At 48.7% G+C, this 21059-nt stretch overlaps 9 protein-coding genes across 9 annotated transcripts; 3 read left to right on the forward strand and 6 right to left on the reverse strand.

The window, feature by feature from the left end:
• Positions 1-275: 275 nt before the first annotated feature.
• On the reverse strand, positions 276-4674 carry FOIG_08438 (uncharacterized protein; the record flags this gene model as incomplete). The annotated part of the gene is made up of 11 exons (XM_031208475.1): positions 276-944; positions 1001-1191; positions 1250-1365; positions 1412-1941; positions 1989-2158; positions 2209-2959; positions 3022-3168; positions 3247-3526; positions 3578-4231; positions 4307-4488; positions 4561-4674. The coding sequence occupies 11 exons, from the start codon at positions 4672-4674 to the stop codon at positions 276-278; spliced, it is 3804 nt and encodes a 1267-aa protein (XP_031061481.1).
• Positions 4675-5677: 1003 nt separating this feature from the next.
• FOIG_08439 (uncharacterized protein) lies at positions 5678-7303 on the forward strand (the record flags this gene model as incomplete). Its single annotated transcript, XM_031208476.1, has 4 exons — positions 5678-5979; positions 6032-6303; positions 6365-6735; positions 6791-7303. 4 exons carry the CDS (start codon positions 5678-5680, stop codon positions 7301-7303), a joined length of 1458 nt encoding a protein of 485 aa, XP_031061482.1.
• A 245-nt stretch (positions 7304-7548) lies between these two features.
• Positions 7549-10333, reverse strand: FOIG_08440 (uncharacterized protein). Its single transcript, XM_031208477.1, has 8 exons — positions 10174-10333; positions 10082-10105; positions 9864-9979; positions 9325-9782; positions 8975-9267; positions 8493-8924; positions 8184-8434; positions 7549-8131 (listed from the first exon to the last, which is right to left on the reverse strand). Exons 1-8 carry the CDS (start codon positions 10252-10254, stop codon positions 7642-7644), a joined length of 2145 nt encoding a protein of 714 aa, XP_031061483.1. The 5' UTR covers positions 10255-10333; the 3' UTR covers positions 7549-7641.
• Positions 10334-10826: 493 nt separating this feature from the next.
• On the reverse strand, positions 10827-12151 carry FOIG_08441 (uncharacterized protein; the record flags this gene model as incomplete). The annotated part of the gene is made up of 3 exons (XM_031208478.1): positions 11674-12151; positions 10970-11618; positions 10827-10925 (listed from the first exon to the last, which is right to left on the reverse strand). Exons 1-3 carry the CDS (start codon positions 12084-12086, stop codon positions 10827-10829), a joined length of 1161 nt encoding a protein of 386 aa, XP_031061484.1. The 5' UTR covers positions 12087-12151.
• Positions 12152-12939: 788 nt separating this feature from the next.
• On the reverse strand, positions 12940-13284 carry FOIG_08442 (uncharacterized protein; the record flags this gene model as incomplete). The annotated part of the gene is made up of 1 exon (XM_031208479.1): positions 12940-13284. One exon carries the CDS (start codon positions 13282-13284, stop codon positions 12940-12942), a length of 345 nt encoding a protein of 114 aa, XP_031061485.1.
• Positions 13285-13482: 198 nt separating this feature from the next.
• Positions 13483-15868, reverse strand: FOIG_08443 (uncharacterized protein). The gene is made up of 6 exons (XM_031208480.1): positions 14856-15868; positions 14634-14804; positions 14446-14589; positions 14311-14397; positions 14173-14256; positions 13483-14122 (listed from the first exon to the last, which is right to left on the reverse strand). Exons 1-6 carry the CDS (start codon positions 15696-15698, stop codon positions 13808-13810), a joined length of 1644 nt encoding a protein of 547 aa, XP_031061486.1. The 5' UTR covers positions 15699-15868; the 3' UTR covers positions 13483-13807.
• A 263-nt stretch (positions 15869-16131) lies between these two features.
• On the forward strand, positions 16132-18214 carry FOIG_08444 (uncharacterized protein; the record flags this gene model as incomplete). Its single annotated transcript, XM_031208481.1, has 5 exons — positions 16132-16298; positions 16349-16636; positions 16688-17110; positions 17177-17708; positions 17762-18214. 5 exons carry the CDS (start codon positions 16132-16134, stop codon positions 18197-18199), a joined length of 1848 nt encoding a protein of 615 aa, XP_031061487.1. The 3' UTR covers positions 18200-18214.
• On the reverse strand, positions 17726-18737 carry FOIG_08445 (uncharacterized protein). The gene is made up of 2 exons (XM_031208482.1): positions 18482-18737; positions 17726-18430 (listed from the first exon to the last, which is right to left on the reverse strand). The coding sequence occupies exons 1-2, from the start codon at positions 18663-18665 to the stop codon at positions 18240-18242; spliced, it is 375 nt and encodes a 124-aa protein (XP_031061488.1). The 5' UTR covers positions 18666-18737; the 3' UTR covers positions 17726-18239.
• A 196-nt stretch (positions 18738-18933) lies between these two features.
• Positions 18934-21039, forward strand: FOIG_08446 (uncharacterized protein). Its single transcript, XM_031208483.1, has 7 exons — positions 18934-19223; positions 19271-19484; positions 19537-20041; positions 20097-20527; positions 20576-20653; positions 20722-20799; positions 20857-21039. The coding sequence occupies exons 1-7, from the start codon at positions 19074-19076 to the stop codon at positions 20985-20987; spliced, it is 1587 nt and encodes a 528-aa protein (XP_031061489.1). The 5' UTR covers positions 18934-19073; the 3' UTR covers positions 20988-21039.
• The last annotated feature ends 20 nt before the right edge of the window (positions 21040-21059 follow it).

Consider the following 21059-nt stretch of genomic DNA (forward strand, 5'->3'; position numbering starts at 1 on the left):
CCGAGACTTTTCCCCTGCCGCATGGCAAACAACGATATTCTGACGGGTAGGGAAGGGGCACATCTTCGAAATACCCTACAGCAGCTTTTTCAACCTCCAACTGCAAATGGATTTTCATCGGTTACCAGCGTTACAACGCATCCCACTACCAAGACGCGTTGAGCAAGTTGGAAATTCACAAAACCCAAATAAGTACATACACAAAAAGAACATGGACAGCAAACGGCTTCCATTACTGTGGTCCAATGTTAGATTGCTCCCGTCTCGTCATCCCCTCACATTCCTTGATCCAGCTTCTGTGCTTCGCACATCTTGGCATATGTTCCACCTTGCTTAACAAGGTCTTCATGACCCCCACTCTCAACAATCAGTCCTTCGTGGAAAACGAAAATGCGGCTTGCTTCCCTAATGGTGGAAAGGCGGTGGGCAACAGCTACGGTGATTCTATTACCCGTTGTTGCTGCGTCTAATAAGGCTGCTTGGACCACACGTTCAGACTCAGTATCGAGTGCGCTTGTTGCTTCGTCTAACAGTATCACTGCAGGCTTCCTGATCAAAGCGCGCGCGATTGCAATTCTCTGCCGCTGACCACCGGAGAGCTGGTTGCCGCCCATTCCGCAACGAGTATTAAGGCCCTCGGGGAGTGAGGAGATGAAATCCCAGGCATTGGCAGAACGGCAAGCCTCCTCAATCTCTGTATCAGCCGCCGTAGTAACGATGCCCTGTGAGATGTTGTCGCGGATAGTGCCTGGAAACAATGTCGGTTCCTGCTGCACGAGAGCAATATGTTTGCGGTATAGACGAGGGTTGATCGAGTCGAGAGGAGATGAATCGATAGTGATTCTTCCGGTGGTCGGGTCGTAGAAACGCTCTAATAGCGAGATCATTGTGCTCTTGCCACATCCGGATTGTCCAACAAAAGCGACGAACTCGCCAGACTGAATCTAGAATTCCAAGACGTCAGCACTAGATACCAAGATGGGGCAGAGGATTGACTCACATTTAGAGAAACTCCCTTGAGCACCTGATTGTGTGGTGCTAGAGGGTAGGAAAACTGAACATCACTGAGCTTGACAGACTTGCAACCATCCTTTGGCCCCTTGTCTCTGTTGTCGGCTGTTTCCTGAATTGTTGGCTCGAGAGCAGATATCCAGAAATAGTAGTTGGCGGCCATGTGACCCTTGGTGAAATCTTCAAAAGCGAAGCGCGTTAGCATGGTGTATAGGAACTGGTGGCACTTACGACTTACTGCCCGCAAAGACAAACAGCTGGCTTGCCGCCTGTCCAGAGAAGTAGACTCCCATAAAAGAGACGATGAATTGATAGAAGTTGATATGGCCGTCATTGATGAGCTTCGATCCCCACCTGGATACGTTAGATTATGCCTGCACAGATAGAAAGCTACTCTTACCAAAAGCCCAATGCAAGGACGAAGTATTCAATTGCCTGGGTAAGCGAGAACCAAACCATCATATGAAATAAGGACGGGACTGAGTTCCGGATAGCCATGTCCAGCTCTCGTGTATACTTATCTAGCACCCGTCGCTCTAGCGCCAAAGAGGAGACGGTGCGTATCGCCATGACTGCTTCAGACGCCACTGACGAGCTCTGCAAAGATGACCTGTCTATGATATTTTCCATTCTCAACTCGAGCCATATGCGCACCCACCCAGCTAAAAGCATAGGAGGAAGTCCGACAAAAACACCAACTAAGCCAAGTCGCCAGGCGACAACGATGGCCAGGATGCTACAGGCGGTCAAGTTAATGATGGCGAGGAGCAGGAGTGCTACGTTGAAACCCATAAACTCGAAGACAGCTTGAGGGTATGAGTAAAGTCGACTTGTTAAAGCACCAATGGTGTTCTCAGAACGGTCGAAAAACTGCAGGTCCTGGCGAAGGATGGAATCTAAGAGCTCTTTTCGGATCTTCCTCCCGAGGGTCTTTGCAAAGTCAGCAGGGGCCTTTGAAAATGAGCGAGGCCACATACCTGTGCAATCATGTTGCTAGACCATCCCAACAAGAAATAGCCGATGAGGCACCCGATTGCAATGACAAGAAACATGAGAGAGATGAAGTTGCCTCGTGATACCATGTCTGGGGACGAGAAGACGTCGAGGACGTTGCCAAGAAGCAGGGCCTGTGCAGGGAAAAGGGCAGCTAGAAAAGGTCAGTGTTGCATAGAAACCCAAGAAAAAGGAGTGACTTACCTCCAATGATGCAAGAGATGACTGTAAGTAGGTACCAGAACTTGAGTTCCGGGGTGCAGCCGACAAGCCTCATAACGGTACCGAGTAGTCCACGCTGTTGGAATGTGTCAAAGTCTTGTCGATCCTTTAGTGATACTAGGGTGGTCTCATCGACTGTTTTGATCTTGGCTAGTGGGAGATCAAGCGTATGCGTGCTGTTTGGGGCTGGTTCTTTCTCTGAGAAGCGCTCTGGGGTCTGTAGGGTCTCGGTTGGAGATAGATCTTGAGCCTTGACGAGGTTGTAATACACTCCTTTCAGTTCGAGTAGATCATCGTGACTACCCTTCTCAACCACGTGGCCCGAAGAAATGACGACAATCTGGTCAGCGTTCTGAATGGTGGCCAACTTATGGGCGATGACGATAGTTGTCCGGTTCTGAGACGCTCTATTCAGGGCTTTCTGAACAATGCCTTCGGCGTGAGGGTCGAGTGCACTGGTTGCTTCGTCGAGTAGTAACACCTGCGGGTCAGATACGAGACTGCGTGCGATGGCAACACGCTGCTTCTGCCCACCTGAGAGCAGGCCACCTCTTTCTCCGATTCTGGTGTCATAACCGTGTGACAGGCCGACGATGAAGTCATGGGCAAAAGAGAGCTTAGCAGCATCCTCAACGCGTTGTCGTTGCTCATCGTGCGAGGCTGTCTCCCATGGTGTTCCGACGAGACCGTCCGCGATATTCTCAAAAACTGTGCCATTGAAGAGAACGGGCTCCTATATGCGAACAGAACTGTTAGCGACAGGATAATGGAAACAGGTGGAGCTTCCTATCCTACCTGTTGTACAAGACGGACGTTAGTACGGAGCCAGTGCAAGTTCAAGTCCTTGACATCTTTGCCATCCAGTCTGATGGTACCAGCCGTTGGGTCATACCAGCGCTCCAAAAGGCCAATGACGGTGCTTTTTCCTGACCCGCTGGTTCCCTAGTTTGCATTACGACGTTAGCGACTATTGCGACTAAGAGATGTAGAGAAAAGAAATGAAGACGGTAATCAACTTACAACCAAGGCTGTGACCTTGCCTGCCGGAACATGTAGACTCAACTTATCAAGGACGGTGACATCTGGCCTCGTAGGATACCTGAAGGAAACGTCTTGGAGCTCGACGTCACCGACAAGACTGTCAGGCCTTTCGCCCGAGTCATCGAAGGGATCAATTTCCGACTGCCTGTCAATCAACCTGAAGAGTTCAGTCGCCGCTGTCGCAGCGCGGCCAAACATGACCATCTGCGGTGCGATAGACATGACTGTACTCGCACCGATGATGACTGAAAAGAGAACACTACTCCAAGTTAGAAAGTAACAACCCGCTGGGGCTCAACACTGAACTGACGTGAAAACGGTGCCAAGGTCAGGAACTTCTCCGCGGTTGACCATCGCTATACCCTGCCAAAACGCCAGCCCCATAGCGGCATGGACGATGAAATACTCGCCACCGAAGAGGACGCCATAGATTCTATTCTTCTTCATACCGAGGCGGAATGAGCTTTCGAGAAAAGAATCGTATTGACTAACCACCCTCCCCCGAAGATCAAAAGCGTGGACGGTGCGAACCCCTGCCAGGGTTGTCTCGGCATAGCTCCCTGCCTCGGCATGGATTTTGAGAATATCAGATTCAATCTGCGCATCCAAGCCTGCAACGCCTCCAACGACGATCAGCAGTACAGGTACCATGCCGATGATGATCAAGGTGAGCTTCCACTGGCTGATAAAGGCAATCACAAAGGCAGCTATGAAGGTGGCCATGGCTTGTACAAGCATGCCGAGCTTCTCGCCGATCCCGACTTGTATCAATTTACCGTTGGATGTAGCTTGCATGGAGATAGATCCTTGGACCTGGTCGAAGAAACCAATTTCCTGACTGAAGGCGGCGCGGAGGTACTCGTGTCGAATATTGCGAGTCAGACGTTGGCCGACAAACGTGAACAGGGAGGCATATATGTAGGTACATGTGAATCGCGCAATGCCGATGTAGACAAGGTAGAGGCTGCAGAACAAGCAGCGCGTTAGTTATTGCGGAACATGGTTATTGTAGATAACAGGGGTTCGTGTTGTTTCTTACGCGGTTCTCTGAACGGCGGACATGAAACCATTGGGCTGAGATGTATGAGAGTCGCTCAACAGTGAAATGAACTGGCCGACAACAAGGTTTACTATGGCTAGCGAGATGCCGGAGGCGATGGCGGCGATGATGGCGATAGATTCGAGAGCGTAGTCTGTCGTTTGGCCGAATGTAAAGACTCTCTGCGAGTGAGCATGATCAACATACAGTACACGGTGTGACTTTCATAGAAGTTCGTCATCATTACAACGTACCATAAAGTCCCGGAAGCTCGAAGACTCGCTTGAGTTGTCCTTAGAGTTCGAAGGTTCATCGCTTTCCCTGGCGTCTCGTACACCGTTCGGGCGGACATCGATAGATGCACCCATTATATGGGATTAATAGCGAGATCAGATAGAAAGAATAAAATAAATATATAAAAAAGATAAGAGAAAGAGTGATATATTCTGTAGGTAGTTTGACTTATCAAGTGATGGTAGAGACTGGACAACTGTAGTTGGAGACAAGAGAGTCGACTGGGCATTCTTTCGTCGGCATCATTGGTTTGTATACTAATTGGCATTCCTCCTGCCTCCAACAATCAATCTTCTGTTACCACCGGTCCCCACTGAATGATTATCCGATGACTCCCTACCGCTGAACGGAAGTCATGGCTCCCTGGCGCTACATTGAGGTCAGTCGGGCTCCGGAGACCCGGACGGCCGACCCAACACGGAGACGTCGAGGGACATTGTATCCATTGATTCCACTTCTGACCACCCCAGTGAAAGTGAAGGAGTCTAATGAGTCAGTTCTCACTGTTACGAGTCAGGTCTCATTAGTGACGATGCGCTAGGGAGAGAGGTTGGAGCATCCCGCCGCTGTTTCAGGGCATCTTATTCCAATTTCAACGCGGCACTCCGGCCCAGGATCATTATACGGCATCCTCGTTCTAAGTTATAATCCTATCAGTGCATTGGAGACCTTCGCCAGACACTAGATGACAAATTACAGCGTATTCAAATACAAAAGTGAGAAATTACCTCTTGGGCAGGTGTCGAGTATGGAGATGGGACAAAACCGCCACCAAGGCTTCGCGCCCCACTAAGCGCCGTGATGTCTTCGGCCCCCGGAGACCCGGCTCCCGGCTCCGTCGACGCAAAAGCTCACATATCGGGCCGGGTTAATATGTCAAAACACGGCGATGACTATTCCGGCAGAAGATATCTACCTGTTTGTCTAGACCCTAGTTCGGAAGTCCCAAATGGTGTGCTTCGCCGCTTTTCTGTACCCTGGTTGTTTGATCTATTTAACATCTCTTGACCAAGGTCCCATTAGTCGAGCACATACCACAACAACAATCCCATCCAGACTTCGTCAAGGATAGCTAACATGGGATTCAAAGTCATCATAGTCGGAGGCAGCGTGTCGGGCCTGTCTTTGGCCAACATGCTCGAGAAGTTCAACATCGAGTATATACTCCTCGAGGCACATTCAAAGATCGCCCCCCAGCTTGGAGCGAGCATGGGTCTTCTCCCTGGTGGCTTGCGCATCCTCGATCAGCTCGGCTGCTACGACCGCGTGCGGGAAATAGTCGGAGACTGTTGTTATTACCAACCGAGCCTTCGTCTCTTTAATGGGAAGATATTGGACAAGGAAAAGCCGAAAACCTTCTCTGAGCATTTGGAGTACAGGTATGTCCTTGAAATTGAGAACTAGTTAAATATGCTGACCCAGGTGTTTCAGAACCGGCTATCCCCAGATCTTCATCGATCGGCAGATGCTCCTTCAGATTCTTTTCGACAACATCCAGTCCAAGGATAGAGTGATGACGCGGAAGCGCGTTGTTCGCGTCGAAACAGCCGAGAATCACGTCCGCGTCCATACTCAAGACGGCTGTACTTATACTGGAGACATTGTTGTCGGTGCTGATGGAGTCCATAGCGCTGTCAGAAAGGAGATGTGGCGAAACGGCGTCGAATCAGATCCAGGCTCATTCCGGCCAGACGAGGACAAAGGTTCGTGATCCCGAATTTAAGCAATATTGTTGTGAACTAACCAATGGCTTTCCTTCTCTAGCGCTTGCAGCCGACTCAAAGTGCATCTTTGGCATTTCCAAACGGCCAAAGTCCCTTCCTGCTTCTGCTTTGCAAATCAACGCATTCTTTGACAGTCGCAACTACATGATGCTGTCAGCACCAGGAGATCGGCTCTATTGGTTTATGTTCCAGGATATGGACAGAACTACTGGCAGTGATATTCCTAGATTCACAACCGAGGACGAAGTCAATCTCGCAAAGAAACATTTTGATGACCAAGTCACAGCGTGCACGACCTTTGGGGACGTGTATGAGAACCGATTGCAAACGGCACTCGTCTCTCTTGAGGAGCACGTTTTTTCTCGGTGGTATTTTCGGAGAATCATCACCATTGGAGACGCAGCTCACAAGGTATGAGCCATCTGCATCAGCTCAGGCCATGGAAATAATTAACGTGTGCATACAGGTTCACCCCAACACTGCACAAGGCGGCAACGGCGCTATCGAGACGTCCGCAGTTCTTCTGAACACTCTCTTACGGCGATTAGATGACACATCGAAACTGTCAGAACAGGATATCGAGGACGTTTTCGCCAAGGTTCAAACCAACCGTTTTGCCCGCGCCGCGAATGCTCTCGAACAAGGCCGCCACACATCATCAATCTCGACGCGAGATACGTTTGCCTCGAGAATTTTCGTACACTATTTGCTCCCCTGGTTTGGGGATCGTATAATCATGTGGCTCGCTGTTAAGCACGCCGAGACGGGTCCTGTGATCGAGCGACTGCCTCTTCCCAAGCGAAACGGCGTCACTCTGCCCCACGCTGGTATCGTTAAGAAACCTCAGAGCTTAAAGGTCGCGTTGGGATTCGGTGCCTTTGGGGCAACGCTTGTTGCATTGCTTTTGTACTTTACGAGGGGATCGACAAGGGCGACCTCTTTTGCGACATTGTTTAGAGGGCATCTCGGGCACCTGTGAACCAATGAAATATGACTGCTCTTCTTTTTATACTTCTGCTAAATATTAGATTAGATTAGACAAAATTAGATTTGCTTTTTATGCTGTTATTATGATGAACGAGCGGCCAAGAAACACTCTAAAGCTGATTGTACCAAACTCTGCTAGGATAGCTCTCGATGCGACAACCCCAGAGACTGACTCTGAGCTTCGAACTGACTATCTTAGCTTATCTACTATACAAAGATGACACATAAGCCTTGAAAATTCTTGTATTAATAACAGACAAGCTTATGAAAAGAGTGTTGTAATTGACCTTACAGTGCTGCTAGAGTTATACCCTATCTATGTCATGCTATCTAGCCTTCAGGCGAAAAGCGATCAGAGAAAGTCCCAAATGACTGCATCAGAGCTTGATTACTAAAGAACCACTCTTCCAACTGTGCTCCATGCCCCGTGCGAATCATTGGATTCATCAACATGGGCCCGGTGGTATTCGTATCTCCACCACTTGTGACATCGAGGTCATGGCCAAACCCCTGCCCTTGCTGCTGGTTACCATCGCCCCCCCACGAAGATTGCATGCCCAGTAACTTTAGATACGTATCCATCTCTTCATTATCCTGTGGCTGAACGTCGCGCGAGGCTGAGAGCTCTACATAGCGAGTGGCGACGTTGTAGAGGACCTGGAATAGTCGATGCAACTTGGTTGCAGCGCTCGAGGCAGCGGCAGCAGGTTGGATAGAAGCGACAAAAGTGCGAAGGCGGTTGAGGTCTTCCTTGTCTTGGGTCTCAATTACCTGGCAGAAAATGACGATAAAGGGAATGAAGGGAGCGAAGAGAAGGGTCCTGCTTTCGTCAATATTCCGAACTGAAGCTCAGTCGAGTCAAGGACACGTACCAATGAACATAGGTTGGGAAGAAGTCTTGACTGCTCCTTTCGATAATCTCTAGGCAATCATGGTGCCTGTGGAGAGTAGCTCTAGCAGCTTCGACGCAACTGGGACTGAACGTTGTTAGAGCCCCAGTCTGTTGTGGAGCGGCTCGATAGACGAGAGTAAGTAGTGACAGTCGAAGGATATCGTCTGAGACGGCGAAGAAATCTATCAAGTCCTTGCCAGCATTATCCCTAGACATCTGGATCCATTTCTTCTGAAAGCAATAGATCAGACGGATGGGGTATTTACAGATTGGGACTGCGTACACTTACATGAGTTTCTTGCGTGGCCTGCTCCAACATGTGTAGATCGTTCACAAGAAGCTGAACCCGAGTATGTCTGACGTGCTCAAGCTGGGTAATAGCTTCGGGGCAATACAGAAGCTCGTAGATGTTTCCCTGACAGCGCGCAGCTTCAATCCAGAGTACGAAATACGCCATGACTGGTTCTTGGTGGGGATCACTGATTGCTGGTCGGTGTGTTGTGATATCCCAGTCGGGAATTGTGGATGCTCGACCGAGGCGAAGGCACAGACTCTTATCGAGGAAGTAGTTAGTCCAGAATAGAAACTTCCTAAACTTAGCGTCATCGCTGTTATCTGTATCGGGCATTCTGTGATAGCCTAACGTCTGGCACAGCTCTGAGGCCTTGCTGGACAATGCCCAGGAGAGATATGGTTTCGAGAGCTCGATCGCGTGCCAAGCCTATTTTCTGGTTAATATAGATGCTAACTTTAATGTTGGTGTCAACTTACACCAAAGAGCAGAGCCGTTATAGCCTCTGGCGTTGTCGGCAGATGAAGTGGCAGATCATAAAGTGCTGTCTCAAGGTTCTCGCGACACATGCGGGCATGGCCTAGATAAGTGTCCTTTTGGCCTGCAGAGACATGATAGCTATAGTCTGTGAAGAGAGAATAGAAGCCAGCGTTGGCAATGATGAACTCCATCTCGGAGAAAGTATCGGAGAAGTAAACCTGGAGGCAAATATCGGAGAAGTCTCGCATGAACATGAACTCGTATATGAAGCCTGGTCCTGCCAGCCGCTGACCTGTTGATGACCTATTAGACTATAGTGGTACAGTAGCAAACGGATCATGGCACCTACTCTTTGCAATTCGAATCAGCTCAACGGCCTTTTCAATAGGAGGCAGCTCATACCCCGATGGGCGTGGGCGTTGGCTCGGTCGGGAGTGAGGGTATGCCATTTCATTAGCGAATGTCTGCTCTCTCAGTGTTCCAACGACGTGTAACAGTGCGTCCAGGGTGTTTCTCATGTCTGGACCAAAACCTGGGCTGGGTTCGGCGCTTGCGACTTGATGCATCAAGTTGCTAGCAAACGCAGAGTGGGCGGCTAATGAGGACTCTCCCTCAACACCCAACACCGCAGAAGGCGTTTGCTGGATATTCTGGCTCGATGGACTTGACGGAACTGTCGATACGTGCGCAGCTCGTGTCGGTAAGGCGGCATGAGAACATCGATCGGGTTGTCGGTCATTTTTGAGATCATGGAGTAGGCCAAGGACTTGGTCCATGCGACGATCAAGCTGGTCGATTTTCTTCTCACTGAATGAAATGTGATGTTGTCAGATATTCAAGAGTAGATGATATTGATTAGAGGTAGCATGGGATAATAAAGTGACAGACTATTGTGGAGTGACTAGGATGCGGTTGCGTTTCTCCCTAGGTTTCTTTTCGGTAACGACACATTCTAGTTTGGTGTTGATGCAGTGAGAGCATGGGTACTGCCTATCACAACGGATCTATGATACAGACTGTTAGCGCTGAGTGTCCGGGGAGAGTCTTGAGTAAGCATTGGAGCTGGGGTATGGCATGAACCGGGCAGAGAGATGCTGTCTGTGTACCTTGCGAACGCGGCAGTTCTCGCACTATGAATAAGTCAGCTTCATCATCAGAGGGATACTCCAAGACCATGAATTATGACAGCAGAACTAACCGCAGGTCGAATGTGGACGTTGGAACTTGGTGACGGGGCCTCTAGCGCGTCGTCGCCGTGAGCAGCTGTATCCGTATCCATGATGAGCGAGAGGACAGCAGACCGGCATGCAGGCGAGCGGCGGGGAACTGGGAACGCGGGCAGCGACAGGAAACATGGAATTCGGGCCCGTCAAGACGATATTAGCCCAAAACCCGCGAGGTGAGTTTGCGAGTGTACGAGTCACACCGAATGCGGGCATCGGGGCCCGGAGATCCGGGTGCCGAGTAGCCTACAGAAATTTCCATATGCAATTGGTCCGGGCTCTATAAGTGGGTCCCCGGTGCGTCTTCCTGTCGTCATATTCCTGATACTAATCAGGCTTCTCTTGCTACCTCGATATAAATCTTGAGATAAAATGTAAAGGCAGGCAGCTCACTTAATTACAGAATAATCCACTATAACTATGTGGTGTTTGCAGTGAGCACGCCGCTGCCCCGACAGCTGAGTTCTTCGCATTGATATCTGTTGAGGAACAAGGACAATAATTAAAACTTTGCCCGCTACAACGGAGTATGAAGTTTCGCAGTAACTATACTTATCCGAAATGAGACCAAACATACATCGTTGACTTCCGATTATGATCCAAATGCTTTGCTGTGACATGGGAAAGTTCATGCGTCCTTCGCCCATGACTCCCATTCATAAGAAGCAAGCATAAATGGCCCCACGCCATTTTGCCCATTCTCCAGCTTTGGTCTGCTAATGTAGTACTGATATTGTCAGTAAGCTTTTGCGTTATGGATGCCGCACTCACCTCAAACGTGACATTGGAACTGGTCAAACCACATTCAGCAACCGTGCTGTTCAGAATCAACGAACCGTCTTCGCCTTCAGTGACAAAGTTGTCAATCAAGCTTGTAAAAGCATCTTTGGCAATTTCGAGATACTCATCAGAGACAAGGTATCCCAAGTCAACAGCCTTCAACAAGCCCCACGTAAACATGGAGGAGCCGCTACTCTCGATAAAGTTCCCTTCGCGCTTGGGGTAGGGTTCGTTCATGACTTGCCACCAGCTGCCAAGATCTGGATCGCGGGAGGCCTTGAGACCCTTTGCGACGGATTCAAGGTACCCAAGTAACTGGTCGTAGCCGGAATGTGACGTGGGGAAGTACTGCAACACCTCAACGAGAGCCATGAAGTACCACCCAAGAGCACGTCCCCATACGTTTGGCGCTCGGCCTGTTTCTGGATCAGCCCATGATGCTTCGCCTTCGACCCATCCGTGCACGTGAAGGCCAGTTGTCTCGTTGATCGTGTTCTCATGTATGAGCTCGTACTGCAGAAGTATGTCGTCCCAGGCTGTGTTATTGTCCGAGTCATAGAGATGCGTCCATCTAGCGTAGAATGAGTCTGCCATGTAGATACCATCGAGCCACATCTGATCGCGAAAGAATTGCTGGTGCCTGTAATCCTCATAAGCAGGTGTTGTGAGAGAGGAACTTAATGCTTTCCGCTCACCAAAAGCCCCCGGATGGGGTGCGAGGATACGAGTCCAACATACGTCTAACAGTATTGGCAGCCGTCTCATATTTTGGCTCTCCAGTCTGGTTGTAAAGGTATAGATAGTTATGCCCCATTCGGTACTCATCAAGGATATACCGTGATGTGTTGAGCCCTTTAATAGAGCCATCCTCTTGAACAACGGGGCCATCGATCTGGCCGATGTACCAATCAAGATATTTCTGATCTCCAGAAAGCTCGTAGGCTTTCTCAAACCCAAGATAGAGGACTGCATCTTGATATCCAAGGTCCGGTTTGACGCCCTTTGCGATCATGGTATCTGCCATCTCTGTCAGATAGGCAAGGCCACATTCGGCTCCGATGAGCATGGTGACAAGAGACCGCATTAAGGGCCGTAGCATGTTGTCCATGATAAGAATCTCTAATATCTTCAATGTACTTATCGCCTGAAAGAATTCTGTTGGATCCAGCAAAGGGGACTCTCCAACAGCAATAAATCAACCAGCTCCATCATGACCAGCCTTACTGCTCATATAATAGCAAGACTATGTCACCAACAAGGCAGGTAGCAATGGCCAAACGTCATGCTGTTGGTCATTCGAGACGTTCATGTGACTATGCAGCTGTGATCAACCGTTGTTTCAGAAAGCCTTGTTTCTTCATGCTTTGTGAGGTCACCAATGAGGGGGAACGGCATGCAGCGGGTTACATTGTACTCACTTGCCAATGAGAGTCTAGGTATGTTGCCGGGAATATAGCCTTATGCATAATAATATATGATATGTTTCTGTCGCTGAGAGAGTTTTCTGGTTGATGTTTATAATGTTGATTAAACCTTGTATTAAGACTGATGGTATGATGTAATGAGTTCTTTAGGGTACCTAGAGGGTATGTTACTATTAATAGCAATATATTATTATCATCAGTCTATAACATAATCTTAGATGTATCGCAATCTTCTGCAACAATTTACTTCCTTATTCTCCTCTGGACCATTTAATACAATTACCAGAAGACCTGCTACTATGAAGAGCAACAACAGGGACTTTGATTGCGTCAAGGTTGATGTAACCCCGTGATACCTCTACAGATTATGACCTTGCCAAAGAGATCAATTGTTCACAGGATTGGGACTCGGGATTTGAAGCCTTTCTGCAATTTAATAGAAATCCGAGTCGACGAGATGTGTCGCCGTGGAATCAGCTTCCAATACCACACAAAGACGTATGATCTAGTTACTGCTTCAGAAACACTGCTTGTTCTTCACGCGTTGTAGTAACACGCAAAAGCCTGGGCCAAGCTCGTTGCCGTCTTACACTTGCAGTCCCCAGTATATCTCATCTGATCCAGATAGCCATTGCAGTCCCTTGACTTGTAGATATTGCAGAGGCACCCTCCGGCCTGGCATTCTGCGATCAGCATGCTGGACCCATAATGGTAGTTGTAGCAGTTTGTCTTTCCTGCGTAAATGCTTTGTGCCCAGGTCACATCGAGTTGACCGGAATATGACTTGCATTTGGTGTCGCTGTAGTAGTTGATCTGCATCTGCTTGGCTGCGGCAGCCGCGGAGATCAGCGTGGCGAGGACTGAAGCGGTTAAGAACTGCATCGTTTTGGTTGCTGCATAATGGGTCGTTAGTCACAAGGACATGTAGAGGAGATGGTGATTGGAACGCGTGGTGACCTACAGATGAGGCCTGATTTGTGGTGGGATGAAGATCATTTACCGGGTTGGTGTCTTGGCGGAAAAGGTCCCGGATGTCATCCTTATATACATAAGTATTAGCTCTCCTGACCTTTTAATGTTCAGAAACTTTTGCTCGTAAAAGACTATGGATATAATCGTGACAGATGTTGAGGTAAATATCAACACAAGGCTGTAGCATATTTGAGAAACATCACAAAGGCATGTGCATTGAAGACACGGAATGTTCATTGAGACGAAATAGGTCAAAGCAAACTCGCTTCACACAAAGGACTTCCGGTACTAGTTCAGCTCGCCAGTCCGAATGGGCCGTCTGCATACACGAGGTGGATGTACCATTCATCAGACGTTACATATTCCCCCCATCCCATTTTGGAAACTCGGAACCAGTGTTGAACTGATATCTCCACTTACAGATGCGGTTCTCTTATCGGTACTCATTACCGCAATCGCCCATTGCCTCAAACATCTCGGTTCTGTTACTCCGGTTCAAGACCTCTTCGATGACCAGGCGGTCATCATCATCCAAGCTCCAGCCGAGAGTAGTAGCATTATCACTTGTATGCTCACTCATACCGATCCGTGCGCCAATGATGACTGCTCCGACGTAGGGAAAGTCTAAGACCCAGCGCGTAGCTATGTTGGAGATGTTGACTTTGTGCTTTGTCGCGATGGTGCGTAGGACGCTAAGAAGCTCTTGGAAGAGATCCCAGCCGCCCCAGCTGCATATCATTCCGTAGTACTTCAGCCATCGTCAGTAAGTTAATGAAAGAATATGGCTGTTTCGCCTACCTTTCTCTGGCTGGGAGTAATGTTGGTATCGTAGACATCTGGTTCGGGCTGGTTGAGCCACTTATCCGCGATGAACCCACCGCACTGGAGAAATGATTTATTAGTGGTTGCACGGCGATCATATCAGAAGAGGCTTACCAGAGTTCCATATGTCAACAGCTTGATGCCATATCTTGAGCATGCATCTGCCATCTTCACAGTGGGCCTCGAATCGATCAGTGAGAACTACAGCCAGTAAGTACCAGTTCTATCAGTGCCTGTTCAACTACTAACCTGCACCTGATTCGTATATATCTTGACACCAGTTTCGACAACTCGTTCAAGGTGTTCCGTGTCAAAGTTACACAGCCCAATCCGAGCCACGCGTTTGTCTTCTACTAAATATTGCAGCGCGTCGATATACTGCGGATTATCCCACTACGGCTGTCAGTGAGGCTCGTCGAACATTCATCAAGACTTACAAGCTGCCAATGGAATTGGAGTAGATCAATCACCTCTTGCTGTAATCTACTGCACCTCTCGCTGACATTGGCCTGCACTGCTTCTCGGGAAACAGTGATGGGGTGAAACACGCAATACTTTGTTGCAGTAAACATTTCGTCCTTATGGGGATACATCGACCGAAAACGGCCCTGTAGTCGTGTTAGTCAACCGTGAAGAGCCTTGAAGTATCGCGTACTTACATAGAGAACTTCAGCATCACCATAGTGATCTGCCATGTCGAACGCAGTAAATCCATTTTGAACATGTGTCGAGAATCCTTCGATGATTTTAGACATCTGTGCGGAACCCCAGGCTGGACTTGACATCTGCCATAGGCCTGAGAAAATGCGAGGTAGTGGTCTATCACCGAGTTGAAAGGTTTCCTTGGCCGGCGGAGGCTGTGCAATGTCTGAAGGTACTTTGCTCAATCTTGTTTCTGGCGAGTCCGGCAAAGCAACACCCAAGATGTTTGCCGTTGTGAGCATACCCCTTCCATAGGGAAAAGCTATGAATGTGCCCTTCAGCATCTCCTGACACTGAGTAAGAGACTCCAACAGTCTTTGGACGATATTTTGTTCTATCGAAGAAAACACTCGTGCCCCCGAGCTTACAGCAAGTCTCTTCGTCACAGCTGTCATTGCTTGGACCAAATCACCATCCATAGAAGCTAGGAGTGAGTCAACCCTCTGTTTCTCGGTTTCCGGTGAGTCAAGAGCGATCTGAATACCGCGAACAACCAGTTTGTCGAGAATGGAAACACCATCAAACGCTTGCCCAGACCCAAGCATACAGCGAGCTATCTTCTGGGTCTTCTCCAGTCCATCAATATCGAGAGTGGTTAATTGGGACTTGGAAGACTTTGTCTGGGCCTGAGCAAGGTATTGTCGTGTTGCGTCTTCAAAGCTCGTTGTGATGTCAGGGTGCGATGCCAGTAGTGAGCGGATGATAACTCTCAGACCATCAGGTGGTAGGTTCGCTATAACGCTGTCCGTCATCATATTGACGTGGGCGGTATTACTGCTGCCATTGCGAGAGACCGCCATAACGATCGATTGATTGAAACTGACAAAGTTTTAGGAGAATTCTGCAGTGCTTGAATATCTCTATGAGTCGTGGAGTTGAAGATGACGAAATTACTAGTCTTGATAGAGCCTGATATGAGTACTTGAATATGACGACTGGGAAAAGCCGCCGGTGTTCAACGCTATTATCGGCGTTCAAGAAAGCGACACCGGCGTTTTAGATGCGAGTTAGAATGCCGAGATAGCCGGGATGATAATCAGCTAACTGCTTATCAGCTTCTGAACCAATCAGCAACGTCCTTCTTATCGAGAGCATCCACTACGCTAGTTACCCCGGATTTGGTGATGACCGCGATTGATTGGGCAGGCAGGCTTGGTGACGATTCTTCAACCAGGGTCATTCCAGAGCCAGGTGCAGAACACTGAATGAAGTACGCATCAGCACGTTGCCAACATGTCAAGTCCATCTCTTCCGAGTGCTAATGCGTGTATACAATGTCGAAGAGTCAAGATGAAATGTCGTCCTATGGGACAAGATACGTCTAAATGTGAACGTTGTACCCGCAAAGCCCTTGATTGTATTTTCAGGGAGCATCGTCGCGGCCGCAAGCCAGGCACAAAGTAGGAAGCTCAACCTAGTGGTCTTGTGATATGGTTAACATGAAGCATAGACTCACGAAAACGAAGAAAGCCCCTACCATCTCACCACAGTCGATTCCAAGTCTGGAGAGTCCAGCGGCAGCAGGGGCCCATACCTCCGAAACTGAAGATGATACGAATAATCTACAGCCATCAGGATTACTGAACCACCAGGCGCTGGAGGGAAAGTTCTCTCTAGGCAATATTCTAAGTGCGGACCAGGAACCTGTGCAGCGACAGAGAAGCAGCAATGAGCCACTTGAAGATCCCATTGAACTTGGGCTGGTCACTCCATCTCTGGCAAAGTCTCTATTCGATAGGTAACCAGGATCTTCTACGTGTTCATAGTGTATATACTGACATCCTCCCAGCTTCATAACCGTTTTAAATCCATACATCAGCCAACTCGATCCCTATCTCCATACCTTTACCTACGTCCGCTCCAAGTCTGCATTTCTTCTGAGCTCCATACTAGCCATGTCAGCAAAGGCTTTCAATCACGTCTTGTATGCTAAGCTCTATGATCACTCACAAGACCTCTTCGCAAACGTCTTCCGCCGAGGGAGCAAATCCATCGAAATCGTGCAAGCAATTCTCATCCTCACCTATTGGAAGGAACCGCAGGACACAAGAGTCTGGACCTCTGTTGGATACGCGATCCGTATATGTATGGACCTGGGATGGCACAAACTTACGCCTTACTCCCCCACTGCTGTTGCGGAGTCTGAAATGCAAAAACGAGAACGACGGAACGTTGAGAGAACGTGGTATGTTTTGTTTGTCTACGATCGAAGGTATGATCTTCCTCCCCTTCGGATACATGTGCAAGCATGAGTGTGTTGATACTTATGTCCATAAAGCATTAGCTTGCAGACTGGCAGGCCCTGGATGATTGACTGCACTGAGTTTATCGAATCAATAGAAGACTGGTGCAACGGCCCTCTGGCCATTGACAATGATCAGCTTCTAGGCGCCTTTACTACGCTAAGATTGGTCACCTCCGCTTCGTTTCCACTACTTGCTGCCAAGTCACGGCAGCGATCTATCTCGCTTAGTGAGACCGCGTCTCTTGTTGGCCTCTTAGATGGCCGTATTGAGCGATGGGAAAGGAAGTGGACTGCAAACGTCACGGCACAGACTGAACAATCCTGCCATGAGTTTCTCATCCGCTTCTACGGTGCACACCTTCGTCTTCAGCTTCATACCCTACCACTCCATGGTATTCTCGTCTCCGACAAATCGTATATCAACCATCATATTGACACAGTCTGGGTGGCATATAGCAGTGCCCTCAACATGCTGCAGCTAATTTCACGCTTTTCAGAGCATGTCTGCTTCGCTCAAGACTCCATCCATGTCATGACAGCTTATAGTGCTGCATTTCTCGTCAAAGTTGGTCCACTTCTGTTGCTTGACTGGAAAGTACTGACACTTTTTGATTATAGATCACTCTTGTATTTTCCGATTTCATATCTGGCCAGCTCGAATCAACCTGCACAGAGGCTATTCAGCAAGCTGCACAGGTCTTCTCCAATCAATCCGGATGCATAAGCTCTAGTTGCACCCTGCAAGCATCGTTTCTAGAAAGAGTCGCTATGAAACTTACAGAGAACCAAACGAGACACAAGACACCCCAGGAAGGTGGGCCTACAGGACTTGCAGGGCCTGTACCACAGACGATAGACCAGCTTGACATAAATGGAGGGCCCAGTGCAGACTCAGAAGGCAGCTCATCCTCCCAACGTCCCCCCGACCTAGCAACCCTAGATATATCATTTCTAGCTCAGGAAAACCTGGACTTCCCTTTCGAGTGTGATAATATGTGGGCAGAAATGTTTGGAATGAACACTCAAGATGTATCATTCTTCCCACAAACAGATTAATGAATATTATACATCTAACTGCTACTCTTTCCATCATGCTTCATGACCCCGAGTTTCCACTCAATGGAACAACAGTAGTCTCAGCATGAGTGAACGTCCGAATCCCTTCCTTCACTATCTTCAGTTGCGAGGGACAGTTAGGATCAGGGCAAGCTATTAGTGCATCCGTAGTCATCCAGTCGTTGGGAGATGTCACTCTCTGCTTGGCTGGTAGAAGCGGAAGAACGGATGCTGGTTCCAATCAGTATGGCGCAAGTTCTTATATAGTACTTCTCATCTTACCAAGGCTATAGATACTGATCCCCTGGTCCGGTGGGAGGTAAAGCATTTCACCTTTCAGCGTGAAGTAGTCGCCTTTTTTCGCTCCACACATAATTTTCTTGCCTGGCGGACAAACGACCTCAACTCTCAAGTCAAATAGCTCAAAGGAGTCATCATGCGTAGAGTTAGTCTTAGTGGAAGCCATGGCTGATAAGAATAGGAACTAAAGGGAAATGGCGAAGATGACAGTCGTTTGCATCGACACATGGAGACATTATAGTAAAGCTCTGGACTGGTCTAGGCTATGAGGCGTCACGGTTTATTGCCGACCGGCGACTTTCCCCGCGTATCCGCACCGGCGTTCTAAACATCCACCGGCGACTCAAGCTAAACTCCTGTTTCCCCTCATGATAAACGAGCCTTGCATTGCGATAAGCCACTGGAGTCGGTCTCCATCATAAATAATGGAGAAGATCGGCCGACTCAGATAACATGACTTGAGTCACTGCAGCATTGGGAAACATTATTATTATCCGCATTTGTCAATGGCAATATTTGAGGTTCATACTTCTCTTTTCAACTCAACTTCATATTAATACTTGTTTCTGAGGCAATGGATAAGGACGAAAAGATTGTCGCATGCAGTGACATGCCGGCAGACGTCGAGATGGGCAGCGGGAACACGGAGGTCATCTCATCCAATGGCCTCAAGCGTGAACTGGGATCCCGACACATCAACATGATTGCTGTCGCTGGCATGATTGTAAGCTTCTCCAGTGCATTTACCGATAACAGAATTGACTCTGGTAGGGAACGGGACTATTCCTCAGCTCTGGCCAGGTCATCGCGACAGCAGGCCCAGTCGGAGCTCTTCTCGCATATACACTCATGGGATTTGTTACAGCGGGCGTTGCATATACTACAGGAGAAATCACGGCGTTCATGCCATCAACCGGCGGTTTCGTTCGTCATGCGACGAAGTTCGTTGAGCCTGCATTAGGTGCTGCAACTGGCTGGAACTTCTGTAAGTTGCTGACTTCCGACGGTGGTCGATTGCAATAATCTGACTCGAGTAGGGTATACCATGGCAATCAATATGCCAGCCGAGATAAGCGCTGCAGCCACGCTCGTTCAATTCTGGAACACATCGATCAACCCTGGCGTCTGGATCACCATCTTTCTTCTCTTCATCATCGTCGCCAACCTTTGCGGAGCCAAACTCTACGGCGAGTCCGAAGTCGTCTTCGCATCCCTCAAGATCATGCTCATAATCGGTCTCATCATTGGTGGACTAGTTATTGACCTCGGTGGAGCACCGAATCACGAACGGCTGGGCTTTCGGTACTGGATCCATCCAGGAGCCTTCAACACTTATATCAAAGACGGTTCGTCTGGACGGTTCCTCGCATTCTGGAAGGCAATGCTTCCTGCTGCTTTCAGTTACGGCAATATTCAAGTCGTGGCCATCTCGGGGTCTGAAACGCGTAACCCTCGAAAGCTCATCCCGGCTGCGACAAAGAAGACCTTCTACCGAATATTCTTCTTCTATTTCTGCAGCATCTTCATCGTCGGTCTCATTGTGTAAGTACTTGATGTGGACTGCAAGAACTCTGAGGAACTAACGAAAATCCGTCAGGCCATACAACGACCCAGCTCTCGGCGTCTCTACCGGAACCGCCTCACAGTCTCCATTCGTCATCGCCTTCCAACGATCCGGAGTATCAGTTGTCCCCTCTATCATCAACGCTGTCGTGTGTACTTCAGCCATAAGCAGCGGCTCTGCTTGTATCTTCATCGCCTCTCGAACTCTTTTCGGCCTTAGCTGTGATGGCCATGCTCCTCAGTTCTTCCAACGTTGCAACAGATTCGGCACCCCCCACTATGCGGTTGGTATGAGCTGCCTATTGTCTCCCCTCGTGTATTTGACGGTTGTCAACAACACTTCCGTGGTCTTCGCCTGGTTTGTGAACATTACGACTGTTGCTGGCCTTATAGGCTGGGTCGTCATTCAGGTGACCTATCTCCGTTTCTTTGCTGGTCTCAAGAAACAGGGGTACAGTAGAAAAGGTATGCCACATAGAAGCATCACCTCAAGAGTTTCTCTAACGTATCTAGATCTTCCCTACAAGAGTCCCTTTCAGCCATACGTGGCCTGGGCAACATTGCTTATGGTTTCCCTGGTTATCCTGTTTTGTGGCAAGTCACAGCTCTCCCATCCTATCCCCCTCAATGGATGAATACCCTTGCTAACTACATCTCAGGTTTTGACGTCTTCGTGAAGGGTCACTTCACTGCCCAGGGATTCATCACATGTTACATCAACATAGCCATCTTTGCTGGTGTGTATGAACTATCCACTATTGCATCTACACAATAGGCTAACAAGATGACTTCAGTGCTTTACACAATCTTCAAGATCCGGCTGAGGTCGAAAGTTATACCAACGTCAGAGATCGAGCTCAGTGAAGAGTTTCGGTCAATTCGGGAGGAAAAGCAGCAGGAGGAAGCTAATCAACAGCATAAATAAATCGCCATTCCATTTTTGATATATAGCTATTTCCAAGAAATGCAGTTCTAACGAGAGGGACATACAAAATGA

The sequence above is a fragment of the Fusarium odoratissimum genome, assembly GCF_000260195.1.
Source record: "Fusarium odoratissimum NRRL 54006 unplaced genomic scaffold supercont1.13, whole genome shotgun sequence".
Classification (NCBI taxonomy): Eukaryota; Fungi; Ascomycota; class Sordariomycetes; order Hypocreales; family Nectriaceae; genus Fusarium; species Fusarium odoratissimum.

Excerpts from the sequence above, each read along its gene's own strand:
- FOIG_08440 (XM_031208477.1), bottom strand. The coding sequence starts at position 10,254 with ATGGATACGGATACAGCTGCTCACGGCGACGACGCGCTAGAGGCCCCG. Across the intron at positions 9,980-10,081 it reads AGAACTGCCGCGTTCGCAAG|ATCCGTTGTGATAGGCAGTA; the intron begins GTACACAGACAG and ends TCTGTATCATAG. Across the intron at positions 9,783-9,863 it reads ATCCTAGTCACTCCACAATA|TGAGAAGAAAATCGACCAGC; the intron begins GTCTGTCACTTT and ends CATTTCATTCAG.
- FOIG_08443 (XM_031208480.1), bottom strand. The coding sequence starts at position 15,698 with ATGGCGGTCTCTCGCAATGGCAGCAGTAATACCGCCCACGTCAATATG. Across the intron at positions 14,590-14,633 it reads TCCAATTCCATTGGCAGCTT|TGGGATAATCCGCAGTATAT; the intron begins GTAAGTCTTGAT and ends TGACAGCCGTAG. Across the intron at positions 14,257-14,310 it reads TGTTGACATATGGAACTCTG|TGCGGTGGGTTCATCGCGGA; the intron begins GTAAGCCTCTTC and ends TCATTTCTCCAG.
- FOIG_08445 (XM_031208482.1), bottom strand. The coding sequence starts at position 18,665 with ATGGCTTCCACTAAGACTAACTCTACGCATGATGACTCCTTTGAGCTA. Across the intron at positions 18,431-18,481 it reads GATCAGTATCTATAGCCTTG|CATCCGTTCTTCCGCTTCTA; the intron begins GTAAGATGAGAA and ends GATTGGAACCAG.
- FOIG_08446 (XM_031208483.1), top strand. The coding sequence starts at position 19,074 with ATGGATAAGGACGAAAAGATTGTCGCATGCAGTGACATGCCGGCAGAC. Across the intron at positions 20,528-20,575 it reads ACAGGGGTACAGTAGAAAAG|ATCTTCCCTACAAGAGTCCC; the intron begins GTATGCCACATA and ends TAACGTATCTAG. Across the intron at positions 20,800-20,856 it reads CAACATAGCCATCTTTGCTG|TGCTTTACACAATCTTCAAG; the intron begins GTGTGTATGAAC and ends AGATGACTTCAG.